Raw genomic sequence first — 24640 nt, 5'->3', positions numbered from 1 at the left:
TGTGTTTTGCCAAAAACGTCTTCACTGAGAACGCACTGTGAGCTGGGGCATTGTCTTGGTGAAGGATCCATGACTTTTTTCTCCACAAATCGTTCCGTTTTCTCCGTACTCGCTCACGTAGGGTAGCCAGGACGCTAATGTAGTAATGCTGATTCACTGTTTGTCCCTCTGGTACCCAATCAATGTGCACAATCCCTTTGATGTCAAAAAAAAAAAACAATCATCATTGCCTTGAATTTCGATTTTGACATTCGTGCTTTTTTTTTTGTCGTGGAGAACCAGGAGTTTTCCAATGCATCGATTGGCGTTTAGTTTCGGGATCGTAAGTAAAAAACCACGATTCATCGCAAGTAATAACATTTTGTAAGAAGGTGGGATCACTTTCAATGTTTTCCAGGATGTCAGAACAAATCATTCTTCGTCGTTCCTTCTCTTCAATTGTGAGACACTTTGGAACCATTTTTGAACACACTTTGTTCGTAGTGCCTGGCACAGGGTTCATCGGACCATTTTCATACTACTTCTCTACCATCCCACTCTCGAATGGTGCGTGGGAAAAAGGAACACCTAAATCTTTCCGTTCGAGCCCTGATTTCTCTTATTTTATTATGATTATCAATTCTCCCTACGTAGGTTGGTGTCAACAAAATATTTCCGAATCCGGAAGAGAAAGTTGGTGATTGAAATTTCGTGAATAAATCTCGCCGCAAAGAAAACCGCCTTTGTTTCAGTGACTGCCACCCCAACTCGCGTTTCATGTCAGTGACACACTCACCCCTATTGCGCGATAACACGAAACGTGCTGTCATTCTTTGCACTTTTTCGATGTCCTCCGTCAGTCCTGCGTGGTAAGGATCCCACACCGCGCAGCAATATTTCAGCAGAGGATGTACAAGTGTAATGTAGGCTGTCTCTTTAGTGGATTTGTCGCATCTTCTAAGTGTTCTGCGAACAAAGCGCTGTCTTTCGCCAGCCCCACAATATAACTATGTGGTCTTTCCAATTTAAGTTGCTCGCAATGGTAATTTCTAGGTATTTAGTGGCATTGACAGCCCTTAGATTTGTATAATGTATAGCATACCCGAAATTTATCGGATTTCTTTTAGTAAAATGACGTAAAATTACCTTTCACTTAAAGCTTAGTACGTCCCGTCATTTCGTAGCCATTCTGTCGTTTGGCTTGTATGTCACAAGATCTGTAGTTCTCGCCCTTTTCTAATTGATTTCTCATTAATGCAGTCAGTCAGCAGTAGATACATAACATAATTTTCCCATCCGCTTTTGCTGCAACCCGATGTGCAATGGCTTGTACAAGCTTTTAATTACTTTAATAAAGTCTTTATTTACTTGATATTCTGTTTAGTGAATATTCAAATTCATAGCGACTATCATCATCTGTTTGGTATCGATTCATTCTGGAATTGCGTACACAAGCTATTACTGCATGATAAGCTGTGGAAATGAATGTAATAAGAAAGACGATCGGACTTATTTTACAAAATATGGAAGGTTCTGTTTCGGAAATACTAAGAAAATTAAAATTGAGCAAAATGGTGGTCAACAATGACTTCATTAAAATTAGAAATTAATACCTTTTATGAAAGACGGCTAAATTTACATTTATTCAAGAAATCATTGTACTGACGGGGAGGATAACTTTAAATCAGTAACACGACACACATTTTTCAAAAATCAATTGTTATTCGAATAATACTAATCACACAAAAGATGACAGCCAAGACAATACAAGCGTCTAAGTAGCTACACTGAGTGAAAGAGCTCAATATTGATAATGTTATCGGTTTTATAGAGAAAAACGGAGATTATTTGTCGTGGTTTAGTTACATGTAACTACTATGCCTTTCTATTATCTCTCTGGGTTAATTACGTTGATTACTGCGGTATGATATTTACACTCCTGGAAATGGAAAAAAAGAACACATTGACACCGGTGTGTCAGACCCACCATACTTGCTCCGGACACTGCGAGAGGGCTGTACAAGCAATGATCACACGCACGGCACAGCGGACACACCAGGAACCGCGGTGTTGGCCGTCGAATGGCGCTAGCTGCGCAGCATTTGTGCACCGCCGCCGTCAGTGTCAGCCAGTTTGCCGTGGCATACGGAGCTCCATCGCAGTCTTTAACACTGGTAGCATGCCGCGACAGCGTGGACGTGAACCGTATGTGCAGTTGACGGACTTTGAGCGAGGGCGTATAGTGGGCATGCGGGAGGCCGGGTGGACGTACCGCCGAATTGCTCAACACGTGGGGCGTGAGGTCTCCACAGTACATCGATGTTGTCGCCAGTGGTCGGCGGAAGGTGCACGTGCCCGTCGACCTGGGACCAGACCGCAGCGACGCACGGATGCACGCCAAGACCGTAGGATCCTACGCAGTGCCGTAGGGGACCGCACCGCCACTTCCCAGCAAATTAGGGACACTGTTGCTCCTGGGGTATCGGCGAGGACCATTCGCAACCGTCTCCATGAAGCTGGGCTACGGTCCCGCACACCGTTAGGCCGTCTTCCGCTCACGCCCCGACATCGTGCAGCCCGCCTCCAGTGGTGTCGCGACAGGCGTGAATGGAGGGACGAATGGAGACGTGTCGTCTTCAGCGATGAGAGTCGCTTCTGCCTTGGTGCCAATGATGGTCGTATGCGTGTTTGGCGCCATGCAGGTGAGCGCCACAATCAGGACTGCATACGACCGAGGCACACAGGGCCAACACCCGGCATCATGGTGTGGGGAGCAATCTCCTACACTGGCCGTACACCACTGGTGATCGTCGAGGGGACACTGAATAGTGCACGGTACATCCAAACCGTCATCGAACCCATCGTTCTACCATTCCTAGACCGGCAAGGGAACTTGCTGTTCCAACAGGACAATGCACGTCCGCATGTATCCCGTTCCACCCAACGTGCTCTAGAAGGTGTAAGTCAACTACCCTGGCCAGCAAGATCTCCGGATCTGTCCCCCATTGAGCATGTTTGGGACTGGATGAAGCGTCGTCTCACGCGGTCTGCACGTCCAGCACGAACGCTGGTCCAACTGAGGCGCCAGGTGGAAATGGCATGGCAAGCCGTTCCACAGGACTACATCCAGCATCTCTACGATCGTCTCCATGGGAGAATAGCAGCCTGCATTGCTGCGAAAGGTGGATATACACTGTACTAGTGCCGACATTGTGCATGCTCTGTTGCCTGTGTCTATTTGCCTGTGGTTCTGTCAGTGTGATCATGTGATGTATCTGACCCCAGGAATGTGTCAATAAAGTTTCCCCTTCCTGGGACAATGAATTCACGGTGTTCTTATTTCAATTTCCAGGAGTGTATATTATAAAATACATGTGTTATATACGAAAGAGTCACGCTAGAACTTCAGTAGTTAAAACTGCATTTACGACTTGTCAGACAGGATACCCACAAATGGTACTTTTGAAACCCATAAATCATGGTTTTTCTGGATTTTCTCAGGAACCACCCACTGTCCAGTCACATTAATGTTGTTGTTGTTGTTGTGGTCTTCAGTCCTGTGATTGGTTTGATGCAGCCCTCCATGCTACTCTATCCTGTGCAAGCTTCTTCATCTCCCAGTACTTACTGCAACCTACATGCTGTTCAATATGCTTAGTGTATTCATTTCTTCCTCTACGATTTTTACCCTCCACACTGCCATCCAATGCTAAATTTGTAATCCCTTGATACCTCAGAACATGTGCTACCAACCGGTCCCTTCTTCTTGTCAAGTTGTGCCACGAACTCCTCTTCTCCCCAATTCTATTCAATACCTCATCCTTAGTTATGTGATCTATCCATCTAATCTTCAGGATTCTTCTGTTGCTCCACATTTCGAAAGCTTATGTTCTCTTCTTGTCCAAACTATTTATCGTCCATGTTTCACTTCCATACATGGCTACACTCCATACAAATACTTTTAGAAACGACTTCCTCATACTTAAACCTATACTCGATGTTAACAAATTTCTCTTCTTCAGAAACGCTTTCCTTGCCATTGCCAGTCTACATTTTATATCTTCTCTACTTCGACCATGATCAGTTATTTTGCTCCCCAAATAGCAAAACTCCTTTACTACTTTAAGTGTCTCATTTCCCAATCCAACTCCCGCAGCATCACGCGACTTAATCCGACTACATTCCATTATCCTCGTTTTTCTTTTGTTGATGTTCATCTTATATCCTCCTTCCAAGACACTGTCCATCCCGTTCAACTGCTCTTCCAAGTCCTTTGCTGCCTCTGACAGAATTACAATGTCATCGGCGAACCTCATAGTTTTTATTTCTTCTCCATGGATTTTAATACCTACTCCGGATTTTCCTTTTGTTCCCTTTACTGCTTGCTCAATATAGACTGAATAACATCAGGGAGAGGCTACAACCCTGTCTCACTCCCTTCCCAACCACTGCTTCCCTTTCATGCCCCTCGACTCTTATAACTGCCTTCTGGTTTCTGTGCAAATTATAAATAGCCTTTCGCTCCTTGTATTTTATCCCTGCCATCTTTAGAATTTGAAAGAGAGTATTCCAGTCAATATTGTCAAAAGCTTTTTCTAAGTCTACAAATGCTAGAAACGTAACTTTGCCTTTTCTTAATCTTTCTTCTAAGATAAGTCATAAGGTCAGTATTGCCTCACGTGTTCCAACATTTCTACGGAATCCAAACTGATCTTCCCCGAGATCCGCTTCTACCAGTTTTTCCATTCGTCTGTAAAGAATTGGCGTTAGTATTTTGCATCTGTGGCTTACTAAACTGCTAGTTTGGTAATTTTCACATCTGTCAGCACCTGCTTTCTTTGGGATTGGAATTATATTCTTCTTGAAGTCTGAGGGTATTTCGCCTGTCTCATACATCTTGCTCACGAGATGGTAGAGTTTTGTCAGGACTGGCTCTCTCAAGGCCGTCAGTAGTTCTAATGGAATGTTGTGTACTCCCGGGGCCTTGTTTCGACTCAGGTCTTTCAGTGCTCTGTCAAACTCTTCACGCAGTATCGTATCTCCCATTTCATCTTCATCTACATCCTCTTCCATTTCCATAATATTGTCCTCAAGTACATCGCCCTTGTATAGACCCTCTATATACTCCTTCCACCTTTCTGCTTTCCCTTCTTTGCTTAGAACTAGGTTTCCATCTGAGCTCTTGATGTTCATACAAGTGGCTCTCTTTTCTCCAAAGGTGTTTTTAATTTTCCTGTAGGCAGTATCTATCTTACCCCTAGTGAGATAAGCCTCTACATCCTTACATTTGTCCTCTAGTCATCCCTGCTTAGCCATTTTGCACTTCCTGTCGATCTCATTTTTGTAACGTTTGTATTCCTTTTTGCCTGCTTCATTTACTGCATTTTTATATTTTGTCTTTTCATCAATTAAATTCAATATTTCTTATGTTACCCAAGGATTTCTACTGACCCTCGTCTTTTTACCTACTTGATCCTCTGCTGCCTTCACTACTTCATCCCTCACAGCTACCCATTCTTCTACTGTATTTCCTTCTCCCATCCCTGTCAATTGTTCCCTTATGCTCTCCCTGAAACTCTGTACTACCTCTGGTTTAGTCAGTTTATCCAGGTCCCATCTTCTTAAATTCACACCTTTTTGCAGTTTCTTCAGTTTTAATCTACAGTCCATAACCAATAGATTGTGGTCAGAGTCCACATCTGCCCCTGGAAATGTCTTACAATTTAAAACCTGGTTCCTAAATCTCTGTCGTACCATTATATAATCTATCTGATGCCTTCTAGTGTATCCAGGATCCTTCTTATGATTCTTGAACCAAGTGTTAGCTATGATTAAGTTATGCTCTGTGCAAAATTCTACCAGACGGCTTCCTCTTTCATTTCTTACCCCCAATCCATATTCAACATCAATGTTACCACCTGCCAATAGCTGAATAACCACCTTTTTGCAACACAGAACGCTGCAAGACGTGCGGGAAGACAGTCAATGATGTTCTGGAAGTTATCGACGAAGATGTGGAGCCATGCAGATTCCAGCGGCGTGGCCAACTGCGCTAGGTTTCTCGATTGAGGATCCATGGCGTGAACAACCTGAGCGAAGAGGTCCCGCAGAGTCTCTATTGGGCTTAAATCCGGTGTGTTTGGAGGCCAGGGTAAAACTGTAAACTCATCCTGGTGTTCTCCAAACCACGCACATATACTGCGAGTTGTGTAACATGTTGCATTGCCCTGCTGGTAGATGTCATTGTGCCGAGGAAAAACAGACAGTATGTAGGGGCTGAAATGGTCCCCAAGGATGGATGCATTCTTATATTGATCCACTGTGCCTTCCAGAATGATGAGGTAACCCAGGGAATGCCGTCCGGCTTGAACCATTCCGACGATTGTTGCAGCAGATTGTTGATTCCACATAGTACACGCCAACGGCCATCTGTCCGATGGACACTCAATGGACATCCAGTTGCGTTACTGTCATGCAAATCCCAGCCTTCGTTTCCCCGTAGCCGTCGTTCAGCCCTGCCTTCTATGACGCTAGTTTTGTGTAGCACCAAAAGGTTCAAATGGCTCTGAACACTATGGGACTTAACATCTGAAGTCATCAGTCCCCTAGAAGGTAGACTGAAGCGCCTAGAACCGCTCGGCCACACTGGCCGGATGTATAGCACGAATTTGCCATCCACGATATACTTTAACCGTGACGTCACGCGTACAGTTTACAAACTTAGCTGTCTCGGAAATGCTTCCATTCTTGGCCCTGACAGCCAGTGATCATGCACTTTTGTTCTGTGTGGTGTGCATACTGTAAGACTTTCGGTACACACACCATCAGATTATTTGACTTCTCGCTCTAACGAAGTAGGCGAGTGTCAGCAATATGTCTCGTGGTCCTATCGTGGCGTGTTTATCTTCTGCCGTTAGGTCAGACGATAGAAATGCCACTTGCACGCTTAGAGTAGCAGATTGACGATGACCAACTTTAAACAGAAGTTGATTAATTTTCACACACATTTATTAAAATAATAAAAAGCATAGAAATTACTTAACTTGATTCTGGATGCTGTTTACAATTGACAATCTGAAGTTCCTTTGGTCTTGGTGCGTTAATCTTATTCTCACATATCTCTGATAATTGACAGAGTGTCTATACATTTCTCTTCATGGCTATGTACAAGAATATGATAATCTTATTAGGCGCAGAATGAAACTTGACTATAGACTAATGCAGACTGACTGTACACTCGTTATAATATCTCGAGCGTTCAGGTATCACTGCGCGAGTGTGATCCGCGAGGAGAAAAAGTTGTACGTTAGCAGCAATCTCATTGGCTGCGTTACGTATTAATACGCAGATCGGCGGAAGCAGAATTTGGTCCATCTATAAGACAGCGCCATCTCGTAGTGCGGAGACGGACGAGCGCTGCGCCTGCGCTGTTGTGCTTAGCGGGGCGCGCTCTAGTGGGAAAGTTGTGTACGCGCTGACTACGCGGAACTATGTACACAACATTCTGTTTCCGCGTTACGACGACGACTGCATGGTGTTCCGCGTCCCACCGACACGCTTTATTTACCCTTCTAGTGCTGCAGGTCCGCCCCCGGTAGCTGAGTGGTCAGCGCGACAGACTGTCAATCCAAAGGGCCCGGGTTCGACGCCGGCACGGTAGCTCAGCGTGCTCGGTCAGAGGGTTAGCTGCCCCCTGTAATAAAAAAAACTGAGTGAATGGATCAATAACGAACTTCAACGGGCGTCAGGTGACGTCCGCCACGAACAATTGAAACGAACAATAACGAACAAAAAATGAGATTAAAAAAAAAAAAAGTGGCGTCAAGTCGAAAGACTTGCACCAGGCGAACGGTCTACCCAACTAGAGGCCCTCGTCACACGACATTTCATTTCATTTCTAGTGCTGCAACCTGCCAGCTGAGAGTATTATTGCACGTTGACGTCGAACGCAGGCGGTGGTCACATTAATCTCACTAGACTGCGTTTAAACCGTCTAAGGTTCACCCTAGACCACAGCTAATGCAAAAGAATCAACCGATTTCTCAATTTGCCTGAGCTGGAAGAAGTGTGTAATGTTTAAATTTTAGCTCTGTAGTGTAGGATAACTACATTATACCCGTTCTTCCGATAGTCATAAAAATAGTCGCTAGGCCAAGGGCTATCCAAAATAAATTTGACCCCCTTACCTGTGTGATCAACAAAGCCTAAGATATCATCCCCTGAAAAATCGTATTTCCGCGAGCGGCTTTTTGGAACATATTGGTACCGTGAACTGTCATGCAAGGATTCTATAAGACATTCGGTTGAATAAGACGAAATTTTTCGTTGCTCCATGATTAAAATAATTCTTTAAGATACACTTCATGTCCTTCGCAGAATTTTCTGACTACTGTATCACCACCATTAGAACATAATGTATTTCTTTGCCAATAATTTTGATCCTTTCGGTGATGATTTTCATTATTGATTATGTAAATAAATTAAAAAATACGGAGAAGCCATTGTCCTTTTGGGCCTTGCCTCCCGCCAACCTTTGAACTGGCTTATTTAATCAGTAACAGATGAACCTGGGACCAAAATTCAACTTTTTATTTTTCACACCAACCAACTTTATTGAGGAGAAAGGAGTTGTAGGCTGAAACATGTACGTTTGAAATATGACTGAACTTTATACGTGTGAAATATTATTGAAATTAAGTAACTGACAGTAGTCTGAAACACGACTATTAGAATGGGAGTGCCATGTGAACGTGTATTTTATCTCGTCGCATATGCGCTTTGCCGTGTATTGTACTTTTCTGACTACGAGAATGTAAACTCTCAAGAACTTTAAACCAAACCAAAACGATATGAATTTACGTAAAGCAAAATACTGAATCTGATGCAACACTATTGGTTTGATATTGGCCCTGATAATAAAACAAAACTTGGTCAATTTGAAAATAATGGTCCCTGTGCTTAATGAATACTATCCCAGATCACGTAAGAAACAGATGGTCAATTTGAAAATAATGGTCCCTGTGCTTAATGAATACTATCTCAGATCACGTAAGAAACAGATTGCCCAATCGCTTGGTCTAGCAGGCAACCCTTGTCAGGGAACAGCCACCAGGCGGCAACAGCGTCACACCCTTACTTGTGGCACCAACCAGTAGATGGCACTCCGTTCTGTGAAATATGTGGCAACATCGTCCGAACGCATGCAGCTTTCCACCATTTGGCGTCTGAAGTACAGCTGTTTCTGACATACCGGTGGTAGTGGATCGAGTCGTCATGTCGAGGGCGTGCGAGTATATCAACTGTGGAAGGAGTAGACGGACAAATCCTGAACTAAAAATGTTCAGATTTCCCGTCAAAGATAAAGCAAGGTTACGGGAGTGGATTTTAAATTCAGATAAATCAATAAATTAGTTACGAGTAACAATTAATAAAGAGCCCTAAGCATTCGATCCTATCTAAATTTTGTCGATCTTATATTCTGATATAACGTGGCAGCCCTTCCTGTACAAGAATCATAGCATACAATTTTTAAATGAAATCTTTGCTGCGATTTTGACTTTTTTAAACTGTTTATTCACTGCACTATTGTAATTTTGGCTGTAGAGGCATTATTGTGTGCAATGTGAAAACTGAAACCAATATAAGATATGGATAACAAAATGCAAAGCATAGTATGGTAACATTTGGTAAACAATTTAAGAAGCATTACCTTACAAGACCTTTCCCTTGGTACTTGAAAATGGCTCTAGAACTGAAATCGCTACAGTGAAATAAATGAATAATAGCCGTCATCTAACTGCTAGGTCATCGGTCCCTCTAAATCCTGGTATATACTAGAACGAACGAAGTGAACGAGTGTAAAACCTCGTTTACACTGCAGCAAACGAGTATTCATAGATAATTCGCCAATTTTCACTGCCATTCGTTTATACTTGTGAAAAAGCGTTTATACTGGAATGAAGGGAGGAGAATAGAAGAGAACGAGCATAACATGCAAACTATAGACGCTGCCTATTTTAATTTTTTTTATCTGTGCGCTAATAATCCTCCCACAGCTTTCACTCGAAAACAACACTAATTATAGTAACAGGTCTGCGTGAGTGCTGATATCCCCAGTAATAACTGTGTTGCAGATAAAAGCGTACCTCTGTTGCGAATATTTGCGGGTTATCTTTAAACTGTACAAAGTAAATTTTTAACATAATTATGGTTTGCCGTCTGTGGCTCTTCAAAGTTGACACCGCCAAAATATGCTCGAAAAACACGCTTCCACTTGTATATTACCGCGTTTGCAGCCCCCTTTCAACAACAATCCAAAATTCATCGTTTTGTGCCACTCTTATATCATTTACGATAAGTTACATGCAAAGTAAAAGAATTTAAATTTGAAATGACTTGTCACTGAAATATGTCCAGCATTAATTCGCATCATAACGGAGTGCGGATTTTGAAAACTTTCTAGTGTTAACCTGCACGTGGAGATCTTTTTTACCACCATAATCCGTATGAGACGAGCTGTATAGCAAAGAGGAAATAGACGGCATGGAAGGCGAGTGTAAAACCTATGTGACTGCAATACAGTCTGCATTTAAACAGTAACTCGCGAGAAATGTTTGTGTGTTACGTTTCATTTATTTCATTTCGCATATGATTGTGAGAAATAAACTTGGTTTGTAGAATTACAGGAGCTAATCTACATTCTTAGATAGAAAACTCGGGAAAAACCACAGCCGATCATGAGCTACTACAGTCAGCTGAGTGACGAATGCATTTCGCGCGCATCGCTCTAGCCGAACGCAAATCAGCGTCATTCACGTCACCGAAGATACAGCGTTGCCAATTCCGCGACATGGACAGGTCAGTTAGCATTGTAGCGTCGCCTGCGACATCTGTTGACCGACGGGAAAACTATTTTTTCGGTTGCCTGTTCTGCCGTAAGGACGGTCAATCTGTTTCTTACGTGATCTGGGATACTATCTCTGAAATAATAAAATTTCTTGCCTTTATCTGCGCAATGATGACGCCCTTCGCACTGCTCTCTGTTCGTACTTTAAACTGTATAGTTAGCAAACAGCTATCGTGCACAGCTGTTGCTTAGCATACATTTTAATTAAATCGATTATGCCTGAGGCAATAACTCCTTGAGAAAAATGGTTTATCAAAAACGACGTGGATCTGGGAGCTGGTACTGACTTGGTGTAAGCAGCAATATGGCACTAACTTTAAAACTTTCATTTTGACTATTTGAAAATTAATAATGCTCACAATTAATACACACATTAAACTGGTTACACATTAACAATTAGCTCTACAAATTCATTGGATGTGAGTGCTATACCTTGTCTCAATTATCACTTATGAATATGCGCCTTAGATTAATAACAAAACAACTTCCTTTACCTTATTATATCCCGTGTAATATCTTGCAATTAATAGATCATTACTGCCTGTAGAGAGTAAGTATGTCTCCAGCACACATCAGTTACAACACGTCTTTACACTTGAGAGTCCTTCGTACATCTCTCTATCTAAAGTTACTCTGACACATTACCCATAACATCTTGAATCAGCGATCGCTGTTGAGCAGCGATGCTACTGCACAATCGATACAACATTTGACCATTTCTGGTTCAATACAAAATTTTCCTATGTAATTTGAATTAGTTTACTCTATGTATATACCTTTCAAGATTGCAGCTGAAAATTTTTTGAATCCTCAGTCTGCCCACTAAGCCGCTAAGGCTGCTGTATCCATATCTTCCAGGAGCAGCAGCAATGGAAGAGGGAGGGAAGAGCAGAGGGACCCTGAGGGACGATCTTGGAGCTCTGCTGTCATCCGGGGTTGCGGCTGATGTCACCATCATGGCAGGCAGTGTCTGGCTGCCGGCTCACAGGGTTATAATGGCGGCCCGCAGCCCTGTTTTCGCTGCTATGTTCCGGCACGACCTGCTGGAAGCTTCTAACAACAGTGTCAGCATCACAGATATCAACCAGGAGGTGATGCGTCAGATGCTGCATTTCATGTACACAGACGAAGCGCCTCTGTTGGAATGTTTTGGAGCAGAACTGCTCGCTGCGGCGGACAAGTACAATGTCCCGAGGCTGAAGCAGCAGTGCGAGCAGCAACTGATTCAAGACTTATGCATGGAGAACGCAGCAGACTGCGCTGTCCTTGCAATGGTGTACTCATGTGAGAAGCTGAAGGCGGCAGCTATCAGCTTCATTAGTTCCCACTGCAAAGAAGTTATGGCTACAGATAGGTGGGCTAACGCCATGAGGCAACACACTGAAGACACTGTGAAGATCTGCCGCTTACTGGGGGAGGCAGAACGTCTCGAGTTAGAATGGTATGGTTTCCTGTGTGATTTAGCTCTCTCTCTCTCTCTCTCTCTCTCTCTCTCTCTCTCACACACACACACACACACACACACACACACACGACCTATCAATGAACTCGTTTCAATTTTGGACTGTCGTGAGGAACTATTCGATTTTCATTGCAGTGGGTTTCTTTTCGCTGTTAAAATTTAGCCATTTAAAACAAATCACTTCTATTTGTGCGGCTGGCCGCCATGGCCGTGGGGTTCTAGACACGTCAGTCCGCCGGCCGCGGTGGTCTCGCGGTTCTAGGCGCTCAGTCCGGAACCGCGCGACTGCTACGGTCGAAGGTTCGAATCCTGCCTCGGGCATGGATGTGTGTGATGGCCTTAGTTAGGTTTAAGTAGTTCTAAGTTCTAGGGGACTGATGACCACAGATGTTAAGTCCCATAGTGCTCAGAGCCATTTGAACCATTTGAACCACGTCAGTCCGGAAGCGCGCTGCTGCTACAGTCGCAGATTCGAATCCTGCCTCGGGCATTGTTGTGTGTGATGTCCTTAGGTTAGTTAGGTTTAAGTAGTTTCTAAATCTAGGGGTCTGATGACGTCAGATGTTAAGTCCCATAGTGTTTAGAGCCATTTTGCCTTGTGCCTTGTCACGGTAATAACAGTCGGAGAATTCGGCTCGCTTTTTTTATATTTTCTCCTTTCATCATTTAAATTCAGTATCTCCTGTGATATCCAAGGATCTCATGTCGGACTCGTCTTTTTACCTACTGGATCCTCTAGTACCTTCGCTTTTTCATGTCTCAGAGCTACCCATTCATCTTTGCCTAAAGCTCCTTCTGAAACTCTCAACAACCTGTGGTTCTTTCAATTTATCCAGCTCCCATTTCCCTAATCTATCTTTTTGTAATATCTTCAGTTTTAATCTACAGTTCATAACCATAAATTAGGGTCAGTGTCCACATCTACCCATGGAAATGTCTTACAATTTAAAATCGGGTTCCGAAACCTGTTTTACCATCATACAATCAATCTGAAATCTTCCAGTGTCTCTAGGTCTCTTCATATATACAACTTCCTTTCATGTGTCTTAAACCAAATGTTAGCGATGATTAAATAATGCTCTGTGCAAAATTCTGCCAGGCTGCTTCCTCTTCTATTCCTCTCACTCACTCCACATTCACATACTATTTTTCCTTCTCTTCCTTTTCCTACCGTCGAATTCCAGTCCCCCATCACAATTAAATTTTCGTCTCCCTTAACGATCTGAACTATTTCTTTCATATCACCATACGTTTCTTCAATCTTTTCATAATCGGTGGAGCTAGTTGGCATATAAACTTGTACTACTGTGGCTGGTATGGGCTCAGTGCCTATCTTGGCTGCGGCAATGAGTTCGCTAGGCTGTTCAGAGTATCTTACTCACATTCCTATTTTATTACTGATCATTAAACATACTCCTGTATTACCCCTTGTATTTATAAGCCTGTGTTCACCTGACCAGAAGTCCTGTTTCTCCTGCCACCGAACTTTACTAACTCCCACTATATGCAACCTATCCATCTTTGTAACGTACCTGCCCGCTTCAGGGATCTAACATTCCACAGTCCTATGTGTAGAACGTCAGCTTTGTTTCTCCAGATGACGACACCCTCGTGAGTAGTCTCCACCTGGAGACCCGAATGGGGGATTATTTTACCTCTGAAATATACTACCCAAGACAGTGCCATCATCATTTAACCATACAGTAGAGCTGCATACCCTGGGGAAAAATTACGGCTGTAGTTTCCCCTTGCTTTCAGCCGTTCACAGTAAAAGTACAGCAAGGCCGTTTTGTTTGGTGTTACAAGGCCACGCCAGTCAATCATCTAGACTGTTCCCCCAAAAACTACTAAAAAGGCTGCTCTTTAGGAACCACACGTTTGTCTGGCCTCTCAACAGGTACCCCTACACTGTGGTTGGACCTACGGTGCCGCTATCTACATCACTGAGACACGCAAGCCACCCCACAATGGGAAGGTCCATATGGTTTCTATTTAATATTAATTTATCGCATTACAGGCCACCTTCCATAAGTTCCAAAGCATAAATTTACGTGTACAGTACACATTTAAAATTCTAGAGTGAAAAAAAATTGTTATAGAGTCTGATAAAAATCCTTATCATCTCTCTCACACGTTTCCCGTAAGATTAGAAGCAGACGCCTCGCCCATGAGCAGTGATACTGATATTTTTCTTTGTGTGCCCTTAGACGGACAGTAGGCAGTAAACTTTTTTTTAAGTGCATTACCTGAAAACTATCTTGAGCAGTTAAACAGAGAACCGACTCGTGCCGATAACATGTTAGATCTTCTGCTGACAAACAGACCCGAACTATTTGAAACAGTTAACGCAGAACAGGGAATCAGCGATCATAAAGCAGTTACTGCATTCAGCTGTAAATAGAAATATTAAAAAAGGTAGGAAGATTTTTCTGTTTAGCAAAAGTGACAAAAAGCAGATGTCAGAGAACTTGACAGCTCAACACAAAAGTTTTGTCTCAAGTACAGACAGTGTAGAGGATCAGTGGACAAAGTTCAAAACCATCGTACAATATGCATTAGATGAGTATGTTCCAATCAAGATAGAGAAGGAAAAGAGACACCGTGGTACAACAACCGAGTTACAAAACTGCTGCGGAAGCAAAGGGAACTTCACAGAAAACATAAACATAGCCAAAGCCTTGCAGACAAACAAAAATTACACAAAGCGAAACGTAGTGTGAGGAGGCCTATGCGTGAGGCGTTTAATGAATTCGAAAGTAAAGTTATATGTACTGATTTGGCAGAAAATCCTAAGAAATTTTGGTGTAATGTCAAAGCGGTAGGCGGATCAAAACAAAATGTCCAGACATTCAGTGACCAAAATGGTACTAAAACAAAGGATGACAGACTAAAGGCCGAAATACTAAATGTCTTTTTCCAAAGCTGTTTCACAGAGGAAGACTGCACTATAGTTTCTTCTCTAGATTGTCGCACAGATGGCAAAATGGTAGATATCGAAATAGACGACAGAGGGATAGAAAAACAATTGAAATCGCTCAAAAGAGGAACGGCTGCTGGACCTGATGGGATACCAGTTCTATTTTACACAGAGTACGCGAAGGAACTTGTCCCCTTCATGCAGCGGGTGTACCGTAGGTCTCTAGAAGAGCGTAGCGTTCCAAAGGATTGGAAAAGGGCACAGGTCATCCCCGTTTTCAAGAAGGGACGTCGAACAGATGTGCAGAACTATAGACCTATATCTCTAACGTCAATCAGTTGTAGAATTTTGGAACACTTATTATGTTGCCGGCCGAAGTGGCCGTGCGGTTAAAGGCGCTGCAGTCTGGAACCGCGAGACCGCTATGGTCGCAGGTTCGAATCCTGCCTCGGGCATGGATGTTTGTGATGTCCTTAGGTTAGTTAGGTTTAACTAGTTCTAAGTTCTAGGGGACTAATGACCTCAGCAGTTGAGTCCCATAGTGCTCAGAGCCATTTTTTGAACTTATTATGTTCGAGTATAATGACTTTTCTGGAGACTAGAAATCTACTCCGTAGGAATCAGCATGGGTTTCCAAAAAGACGATCGTGTGAAACCCAGCTCGCGCTATTCGTCCACGAGACTCAGAGGGCCATAGACACTGCTTCCCAGGTAGATGCCGTGTTTCTTAACTTCCGCAAGGGGTTTGATACAGTTCCCCACAGTCGTTTAATGAACAAAGTAAGAGCATATGGACTATCAGACCAATTGTGTGATTGGATTGAAGAGTTCCTCTCAATGGAGAGAAGTCTTCCGACGTAAGAGTGATTTCAGATGTGCCGCAGGGGAGTGTCATAGGACCGTTACTATTAACAGTATACATAAATGACCTTGTGGATAACATCGGAAGTTCACTTTTTGCGAATGATGCTGTAGTATATCGAGAGGTTGTAACAATGGAAAATTGTACTGAAATGCAGGAGGATCTGCAACGAATTGACGCATGGTGCAGGGAATGGTGGTTCAAATGGCTCTGAGCACTATGGGACTCAACTGCTGAGGTCATTAGTCCCCTAGAACTTAGAACTAGTTAAACCTAACTAACCTAAGGACATCACAAACATCCATGCCCGAGGCAGGATTCGAACCTGCGACCGGAGCGGTCTTGTGGTTCCAGACTGCAGCGCCTTTAACCGCACGGCCACTTCGGCCGGCGCAGGGAATGGCAACTGAATCTCAGTGTAGACAAGTGTAATGTGCTGCGAATACATAGAAAGAAAGATCGTTTATCATTTAGCTACAATATAGCAGGTCAGCAACTGGAAGCAGTTAATTCCATAAATTATCTGGGAGTAGGCATTAGGAGTGATTTAAAATGGAATGACCATAGCAGGCCGGGGCGGTCGAGCGGTTCTAGGCGCTACAGTCTGGAACCTTGCCACCACTACGGTCGCAGGTTCGAATCCTGCCTCGGGCATGGATGTGTGTGATGTCCTTAGGTTAGTTAGGTTTAAGTAGTTCTAAGTTCTAGGGGACTGATGACCCTAGAAGTTAAGTCCCATAGTGCTCAGAGCCATTTGAATGACCAAATAATATTAATCGTCGGTAAAGCAGATGCCAGACTGAGATTCATTGGAAGAATCCTAAGGAAATACAATCCGAAAACAAAGGAAGTAGGTTATAGTACACTTGTTCGCCCACTGCTTGAATACTGCTCAGCAGTGTGGGATCCTTACCAAATGGGGTTGATAGAAGACGCCCACTGCTTGAATACTGCTCAGCAGTGTGGGATCCTTACCAAATGGGGTTGATAGAAGAGATAGAGCAGATCCAACAGAGCAGCACCCTTCGTTGCAGGATCATTTAGTAATCGCGAAAGCGTTACGGAGATGATAGATTAACTGCAGTGGAAGACTCTGCAGCAGAGACGCTCAGTAGCTCGGTATGGGCTTTTGTTGAAGTTTCGTGAACATACCTTCACCGAGGAGTCAAGCAGTATATTGGTCCCTCCTACGTATATCTCGCGAAGATACCATGAGGATGAAATCAGAGAGATTAGAGCCCACACAGAGGCATACCGACAATCTTTCTTTCCACGAACAGTACGAGACTGGAATAGAAGGGAGAACCGATAGAGGTACTCAAAAGTACCCTCCGCCGCACACCGTCAGGTGGCTTGCGGAGTATGGATGTAGATGTAGATGTAGATGCCGCACGGATACATCGGGAAAAACCAAGTTACTGAGGGAGGCAACGTGTGGTTACCCCGATTTTCAGTTAACCTCTTGAGTAAGCACTTTGACGTTCTACATGCTCAGTCTTACTTGATGAGCACCCCCACAGGTGATGGTGCTGTCTTGCTTTAAACTGAAGCGTGATTTCTTATATATATATGTGGACACAATAATCGCAACCTCTATTACCTTACATTCAAATGTTTATCAACTGCAAACAACATGTTTTTGCTTCCTGTTTTACAATATTTACACGAAAATAAACTTAAATCTATCCCTTAACGTCACTCAAGTTAGCAGACTTCAACACTGGTCACATAAAATATATGGTACGTATCTTCATTTTTATTTGTGTGCCGTTAGATGTACAATAGACAGTAAATTTTTTCTTCCCTGTAAATAGAAGTACTGAGCTGACGGGACATGGTGAGATGTAGGTGTAGAAATGAAGTAATTTAATGTAATTACTTTTTATTTAGAACACAATTACGTGAAACTTGTTGCGGCGGAACTAGTTGGTACACCATATTTTTCGTAATATTTCACCTTTGTCATTAAGTCAGTTTTCCCTTTTGCGTATTTACAAAACTCCCTGCAAGTCAGCTCGTAGTTAAACTGGCACTGTGAGATGGTTCCCACAGTCCCTGGAAGCAGTCTATTTCTTTGACCACCCCACCGGGCCGACTTCAGAAAAAATACTCTTTCCACTGTGGCGTTGTGTGCGTCTGTAGCAACCAAATATTCGCATAATTTTAGCAGTTGGCTTTTGCATTTAGGATTTTCGGTTTCCTTAAGAAAGTAAATCCACCTTTCTTCCATTCTGCCGAGTCACGCTTCGTTTGTAAAAAGCTCTGCAAATACATATATTCCAGAAAACAATTTTCACATGAAATCTTCACGCCATTTTTACTCTGGTGTATAATAGTTTTTCAATCATCACTCATTCCCGGGTTTCAGATAGCGTCATCCAATCAAATACGTGATATTTATTAAAAGAAATAGCCCATTTCTCAAAGAAATCAAATGATATGGTGTAGAAAGACAGTCTCTCTTCCTCCGACTTCGAAACCAAATTATAATATGGTATAGAAAGACAATCGCTCTAGCTCCGATTTCGAAAACAAATTATAATTATTTCTTGGTTAGGGTTCTCATTCTTTAATTTGTTCAAATTCATCTTAGTTTTCATGCCAATAAAACTGACAATTTTCCTTTCATTGAGACATCTTTGAGTGTCAAATGGTTCAAATGGCTCTGAGCACTATGGGACTTGACATCTGTGGTCATCAGTCCCCTAGAACTTAGAACTACTTAAACCTAACTAACCTAAGGACATAACACACATTCATGCCCGAGGCAGGATTCGAACCAGCGACCGTAGCATCTTTGAGTGTCGATTAATATGTTACTTCTGTAAAATATCTGGGAGTATGCGTGCGGAACGATTTGAAGTGGAATGATCATATAAAATTAATTGTTGGTAAGGCGGGTACCAGGTTGAGATTCATTGGGAGAGTGCTTAGAAAATGTAGTCCATCAACAAAGGAGGTGGCTTACAAAACACTCGTTCGACCTATACTTGAGTATTGCTCATCAGTGTGGGATCTGTACCAGATCGGGTTGACGGAGGAGATACAGAAGATCCAAAGAAGAGCGGCGCGTTTCGTCACAGGGTTATTTGGTAACCGTGATGGCGTTACGGAGATGTTTAATACACTCAAGTGGCAGACTCTGCAAGAGAGGCGTTCTGCATCGCGGTGTAGCTTGCTCGCCAGGTTTCGAGAGGGTGCGTTTCTGGATGAGGTATCGAATATATTGCTTCCCCCTACTTATACCTCCCGAGGAGATCACGAATGTAAAATTAGAGAGATTAGAGCGCGCACGGAGGCTTTCAGACAGTCGTTCTTCCCGCGAACCATACGCGACTGGAACAGGAAAGGGAGGTAATGACAGTGGCACGTAAAGTGCCCTCCGCCACACACCGTTGGGTGGCTTGCGGAGTATAAATGTAGATGTAGATGTAGATGTTCTTATTTCAATTATCGAAACTTTATTCTTCTCCTTGTTTTTTATATATTTTTTCAAACAGAGCCAAGTTTGACTGCAGAAACATGAAGTAAATTTCACTGATCGGACTATGGAAAAAATATGAAATTATTTAAGGTAGCCTGTCTTCGGTGTCAAAAAAATTTTTTAATGGAGTCCAGAGCTTACGAATTCTCTCAACTGCCGGCATTAGCGACAGTCATCTTGTTTTTGAGCGAAATAGAAGAGCCTGATGATTGACATCAAGGTATAAAAAGAATTATTTGCTTCTGTCTTTACCGTGTAAATTGACAAATAATTAAATGTTTTCATGACGATTATTTAAATGTCGATAGTTAAGACTCCAGCAGCGCTGAATATAGCATTGTGGAGAATATGCACAGGGCGTCCAATTCCTTCTACATTTTTTCCTGGTTCTTCTTTAATTTTGTGAAACGGATTCCGCTGGCCGCGTCGATGAAGCCCTCCGAAGTTGGTATTGATATTGTCTCCGCAAATTGCGATCACTTTATCTAATCGAATTTGCAGTTATCTCTTGAAGTGTCTAGACAGAATTTGCAATTTTCTCAGATGTTTCGTTATTCAGCGAATCATACTACGACAGCTTCTGTTGGATTCCATCAGTTTCAGTAAAGTATTGAACAACTAAAGGAAACATCTTTTCAGCCTTGTGGGTCGATGCGTCGATGTCTATGCCATGAAATGCAACTTCTTGCAATTCTTTTACGCATTCGGACACCGAGTATGGTGCGAGAATATTTTTAACAATCACTGTAACTTTGATGCTGGCTGTAGACTACTTTGCGACGACTTTGGAGTCAGGATACATACCAGCATTCAGTTTTATGGTACAGTTAAAAGAATTGAAGGACTGATGATGCTTGACAACTTCACAAAGCTGTTGTTAGTTCTGCAGCAGAAACGAGCATTTCTTCCTGGATATCTTCTTTAATCATAAAAGAAGAAATAGGCTTTGATGTCGATGCCATCGCGAAGCTATTTGTATGATTCATCGTAGTAATTGTATTGTCTCACATCTACCTTTCTCCGTGAGTTATTGAGATGAAACAGCTACAAATTTCACACAACACTTCCTGATGCGTACTCCTTTTCTTGACAAGAGACCGCTCCTTTGTATAATCATCCGAAAAAGTCATATTTTCTCTTTAAATCGTTATGCATTTTCATAAGCTATGGTAAGTTTATTAGAAGGTAAACAGTCGACAGTAACATTTTAGTCATCGAAGTACACGTCGCTATACACTTCACGCCCTATATAACCGCAGTAAACATCTCAAACATTACTGACTTGCACTCGTTGTTCATATTATGTTTAGGAAGAATCCTCTTATCAGATCGCTATTCAAGTGGGAACTGTCCTATCCCTCTGCATGGCGCTGCCTAAATTGTCCCAGTCCCATACTACTGGAAAAACGTGGTATTTTCTCGAATGATAGCGCTATATCTAGAAGGGAAAGGTCAATTGGGCTACCTCCACTAACCTAAGAAAATGGCAAGGAAATTTTGGTGGGAAAAGGACTTAGTTTGTGCTGGGCTGCTGGATAGGATGGACAGAATTCTTTATTTTGCATGCAGTGTTTATTTATGCAGTTTCAGTTGTCATAGGCAGTAGCTCCAACCAGTGTGTTCACTGTGACATCCGAAGTCCAGCTGACCTAGTACACAGTACCGCCACCAGATAGTGCTGTCGCCCCTTCCATGACGTAATCGAAGATGGTGGTCTGGGGGAAAATGGCGGGAAGAGGACTCAGTCTGCGTACAGCTGCTGGAGAGGTTCAGTGTACTTTATTTTCAGTGCAAAGTTGGAACAGTTTATTTAGAGATGGATTTCACACAGTTTATTTATTACACTAATACAAAACACTCGCCCTAACGTGCATGGGGTCACAATAAATATCCTACAGACCTGCAAACTGCTCGTAAATTACATCTACATCTAAATTTATACTCCGCAAGCCACCCAACGGTGTGTGGCGGAGGGCACTTTACGTGCCACTGTCATTACCTCCCTTTTCTGTTCCAGTCGCGTATGGTTCGCGGGAAGAACGACTGTCTGAAAGCCTCCATGCGCGCTCGAATCTCTCTAATTTTACATTCGTGATCTCCTCGGGAGGTATAAGTAGGGGGAAGCAATATATTTTATACCTCATCCAGAAACGCACCCTCTCGAAACCTGGCGAGCAAGCTACACCGCGATGCAGAGCGCCTCTCTTGCAGAGTCTGCCACTTGAGTGTATTAAACATTTCCGTAACGCTATCACGGTTACCAAATAACCCTGTGACGAAACGCGCCGCTCTTCTTTGGATCTTCTGTATCTCCTCCGTCAACCCGATCTGGTACGGATCGCACCCTGATGAGCAATACTCAAGTATAGGTCTACATTTGTCTATGTTAAGGGTCAGTTGCCACTCCCTGCACCAAGTGCCTATCCGTTGCAGATCTTCCTGCATATCGCCACAATGTTCTAATGCTGCAACTTCTCTGTATACTACAGCATCATCCGCGAAAAACCGCATGGAACTTCCGACACTATCTACTAGGTCATTTATATATATTGTGAAAAGCAATGGTCCCATAACACTCCCCTGTGGCACGCCAGAGGTTACTTTAACGTCCGTAGACGTCTCTCCATTGATAACAACATGCTGTGTTCTGTTTGCTAAAAATTCTTCAATCCAGCCACACAGCTGGTCTGATATTCCGTAGGCTCTTACTTTGTTTATCAGGCGACAGTGCGGAATTGTATTGAACGCCTTCCGGAAGTCAAGGAAAATGGCATCTACCTGGGAGCCTGTATCTAATATTTTCTGGGTCTCATGAACAAATAAAGCGAGTTGGGTCTCACACGATCACTGTTTCCGGAATCCATGCGGATTCCTACAGAGTAGATTCTGGGTTTCCAAAAACGACATGATACGCGAGTAAAAAACATGTTCTAAAATTCTACAACAGATCGACGTCAGAGATATACACTCCTGGAAATTGAAATAAGAACACCGTGAATTCATTGTCCCAGGAAGGGGAAACTTTATTGACACATTCCTGGGGTCAGATACATCACATGATCACACTGACAGAACCACAGGCACATAGACACAGGCAACAGAGCATGCACAATGTCGGCACTAGTACAGTGTATATCCACCTTTCGCAGCAATGCAGGCTGCTATTCTCCCATGGAGACGATCGTAGAGATGCTGGATGTAGTCCTGTGGAACGGCTTGCCATGCCATTTCCACCTGGCGCCTCAGTTGGACCAGCGTTCGTGCTGGACGTGCAGACCGCGTGAGACGACGCTTCATCCAGTCCCAAACATGCTCAATGGGGGACAGATCCGGAGATCTTGCTGGCCAGGGTAGTTGACTTACACCTTCTAGAGCACGTTGGGTGGCACGGGATACATGCGAACGTGCATTGTCCTGTTGGAACAGCAAGTTCCCTTGCCGGTCTAGGAATGGTAGAACGATGGGTTCGATGACGGTTTGGATGTACCGTGCACTATTCAGTGTCCCCTCGACGATCACCAGTGGTGTACGGCCAGTGTAGGCGATCGCTCCCCACACCATGATGCCGGGTGTTGGCCCTGTGTGCCTCGGTCGTATGCAGTCCTGATTGTGGCGCTCACCTGCACGGCGCCAAACACGCATACGACCATCATTGGCACCAAGGCAGAAGCGACTCTCATCGCTGAAGACGACACGTCTCCATTCGTCCCTCCATTCACGCCTGTCGCGACACCACTGGAGGCGGGCTGCACGATGTTGGGGCGTGAGCGGAAGACGGCCTAACGGTGTGCGGGACCGTAGCCCAGCTTCATGGAGACGGTTGCGAATGGTCCTCGCCGATACCCCAGGAGCAACAGTGTCCCTAATTTGCTGGGAAGTGGCGGTGCGGTCCCCTACGGCACTGCATAGGATCCTACGGTCTTGGCGTGCATCCGTGCGTCGCTGCGGTCCGGTCCCAGGTCGACGGGCACGTGCACCTTCCGCCGACCACTGGCGACAACATCGATGTACTGTGGAGACCTCACGCCCCACGTGTTGAGCAATTCGGCGGTACGTCCACCCGGCCTCCCGCATGCCCACTATACGCCCTCGCTCAAAGTCCGTCAACTGCACATACGGTTCACGTCCACGCTGTCGCGGCATGCTACCAGTGTTAAAGACTGCGATGGAGCTCCGTATGCCACGGCAAACTGGCTGACACTGACGGCGGCGGTGCACAAATGCTGCGCAGCTAGCGCCATTCGACGGCCAACACCGCGGTTCCTGGTGTGTCCGCTGTGCCGCGCGTGTGATAATTGCTTGTACAGCCCTCCCGCAGTGTCCGGAGCAAGTATGGTGGGTCTGACACACCGGTGTCAATGTGTTCTTTTTTCCATTTCCAGGAGTGTAGGTCTATAGTTTTGCGCATCTGCTCGACGACCCTTCTTGAAGACTGGGACTACCTGTGCTCTTTTCCAATCATTTGGAACCTTCCGATCCTCTAGAGACTTGCGGTACACGGCTGTTAGAAGGGGGGCAAGTTCTTTCGCGTACTCTGTGTAGAATCGAATTGGTATCCCGTCAGGTCCAGTGGACTTTCCTCTGTTGAGTGATTCCAGTTGCTTTTCTATTACCGAAATAATGCAGCACATTGATGTACAAACATGCAAACAACTTGTAAATTATCACAATAATACATGTAAAACGCTAAGCAAACACTAATTGTAAATGTCGAAATATTGCATTGCACATCCTACACACATGTTCACAAAATAACGCAGTACACTGATGCAAAGACACATTCACTACGCGTGAAATTGTAAAAAAATAATACGTGTATAACACTCTGCAAACACACTCACAACGCCTTAATAGTCAAAATAATGCAATGCACAAACACTCATTGCACGTAAAAACGCTTTCGAACCATGATTAAGAAATTCGACCCCCCCACATATCAGCGAACTGTTCCCTACAGAGGCCAATAGTCGCGCTCGCTGGGGCGGCGCGTGCACGCCTGTCCAGGCTGCTCCACATGCAAGATGCATGTG

At 43.8% G+C, this 24640-nt stretch overlaps 1 protein-coding gene across 1 annotated transcript in view; it reads left to right on the top strand.

Annotated features, from left to right (window-relative positions):
* The window catches only part of LOC126262940 (BTB/POZ domain-containing protein 6-B-like), a 76070-nt gene that overhangs the window by 38313 nt on the left and 13117 nt on the right, over positions 1 to 24640 (top strand). Inside the window, exon 2 of the mRNA XM_049959875.1 lies at positions 11744 to 12326. Coding sequence (XP_049815832.1) covers positions 11755 to 12326 — 572 coding nt within the window. The 5' untranslated portion in view covers positions 11744 to 11754. The remainder of the gene's footprint in view (positions 1 to 11743; positions 12327 to 24640) is intronic.

This window comes from Schistocerca nitens, chromosome 6 (genome assembly GCF_023898315.1).
Source record: "Schistocerca nitens isolate TAMUIC-IGC-003100 chromosome 6, iqSchNite1.1, whole genome shotgun sequence".
NCBI classification, from domain to species: Eukaryota; Metazoa; Arthropoda; class Insecta; order Orthoptera; family Acrididae; genus Schistocerca; species Schistocerca nitens.
The sequence above is the reverse complement of the archived record's forward strand: the minus strand, read 5'-3'. Positions and strand labels throughout refer to the sequence as shown.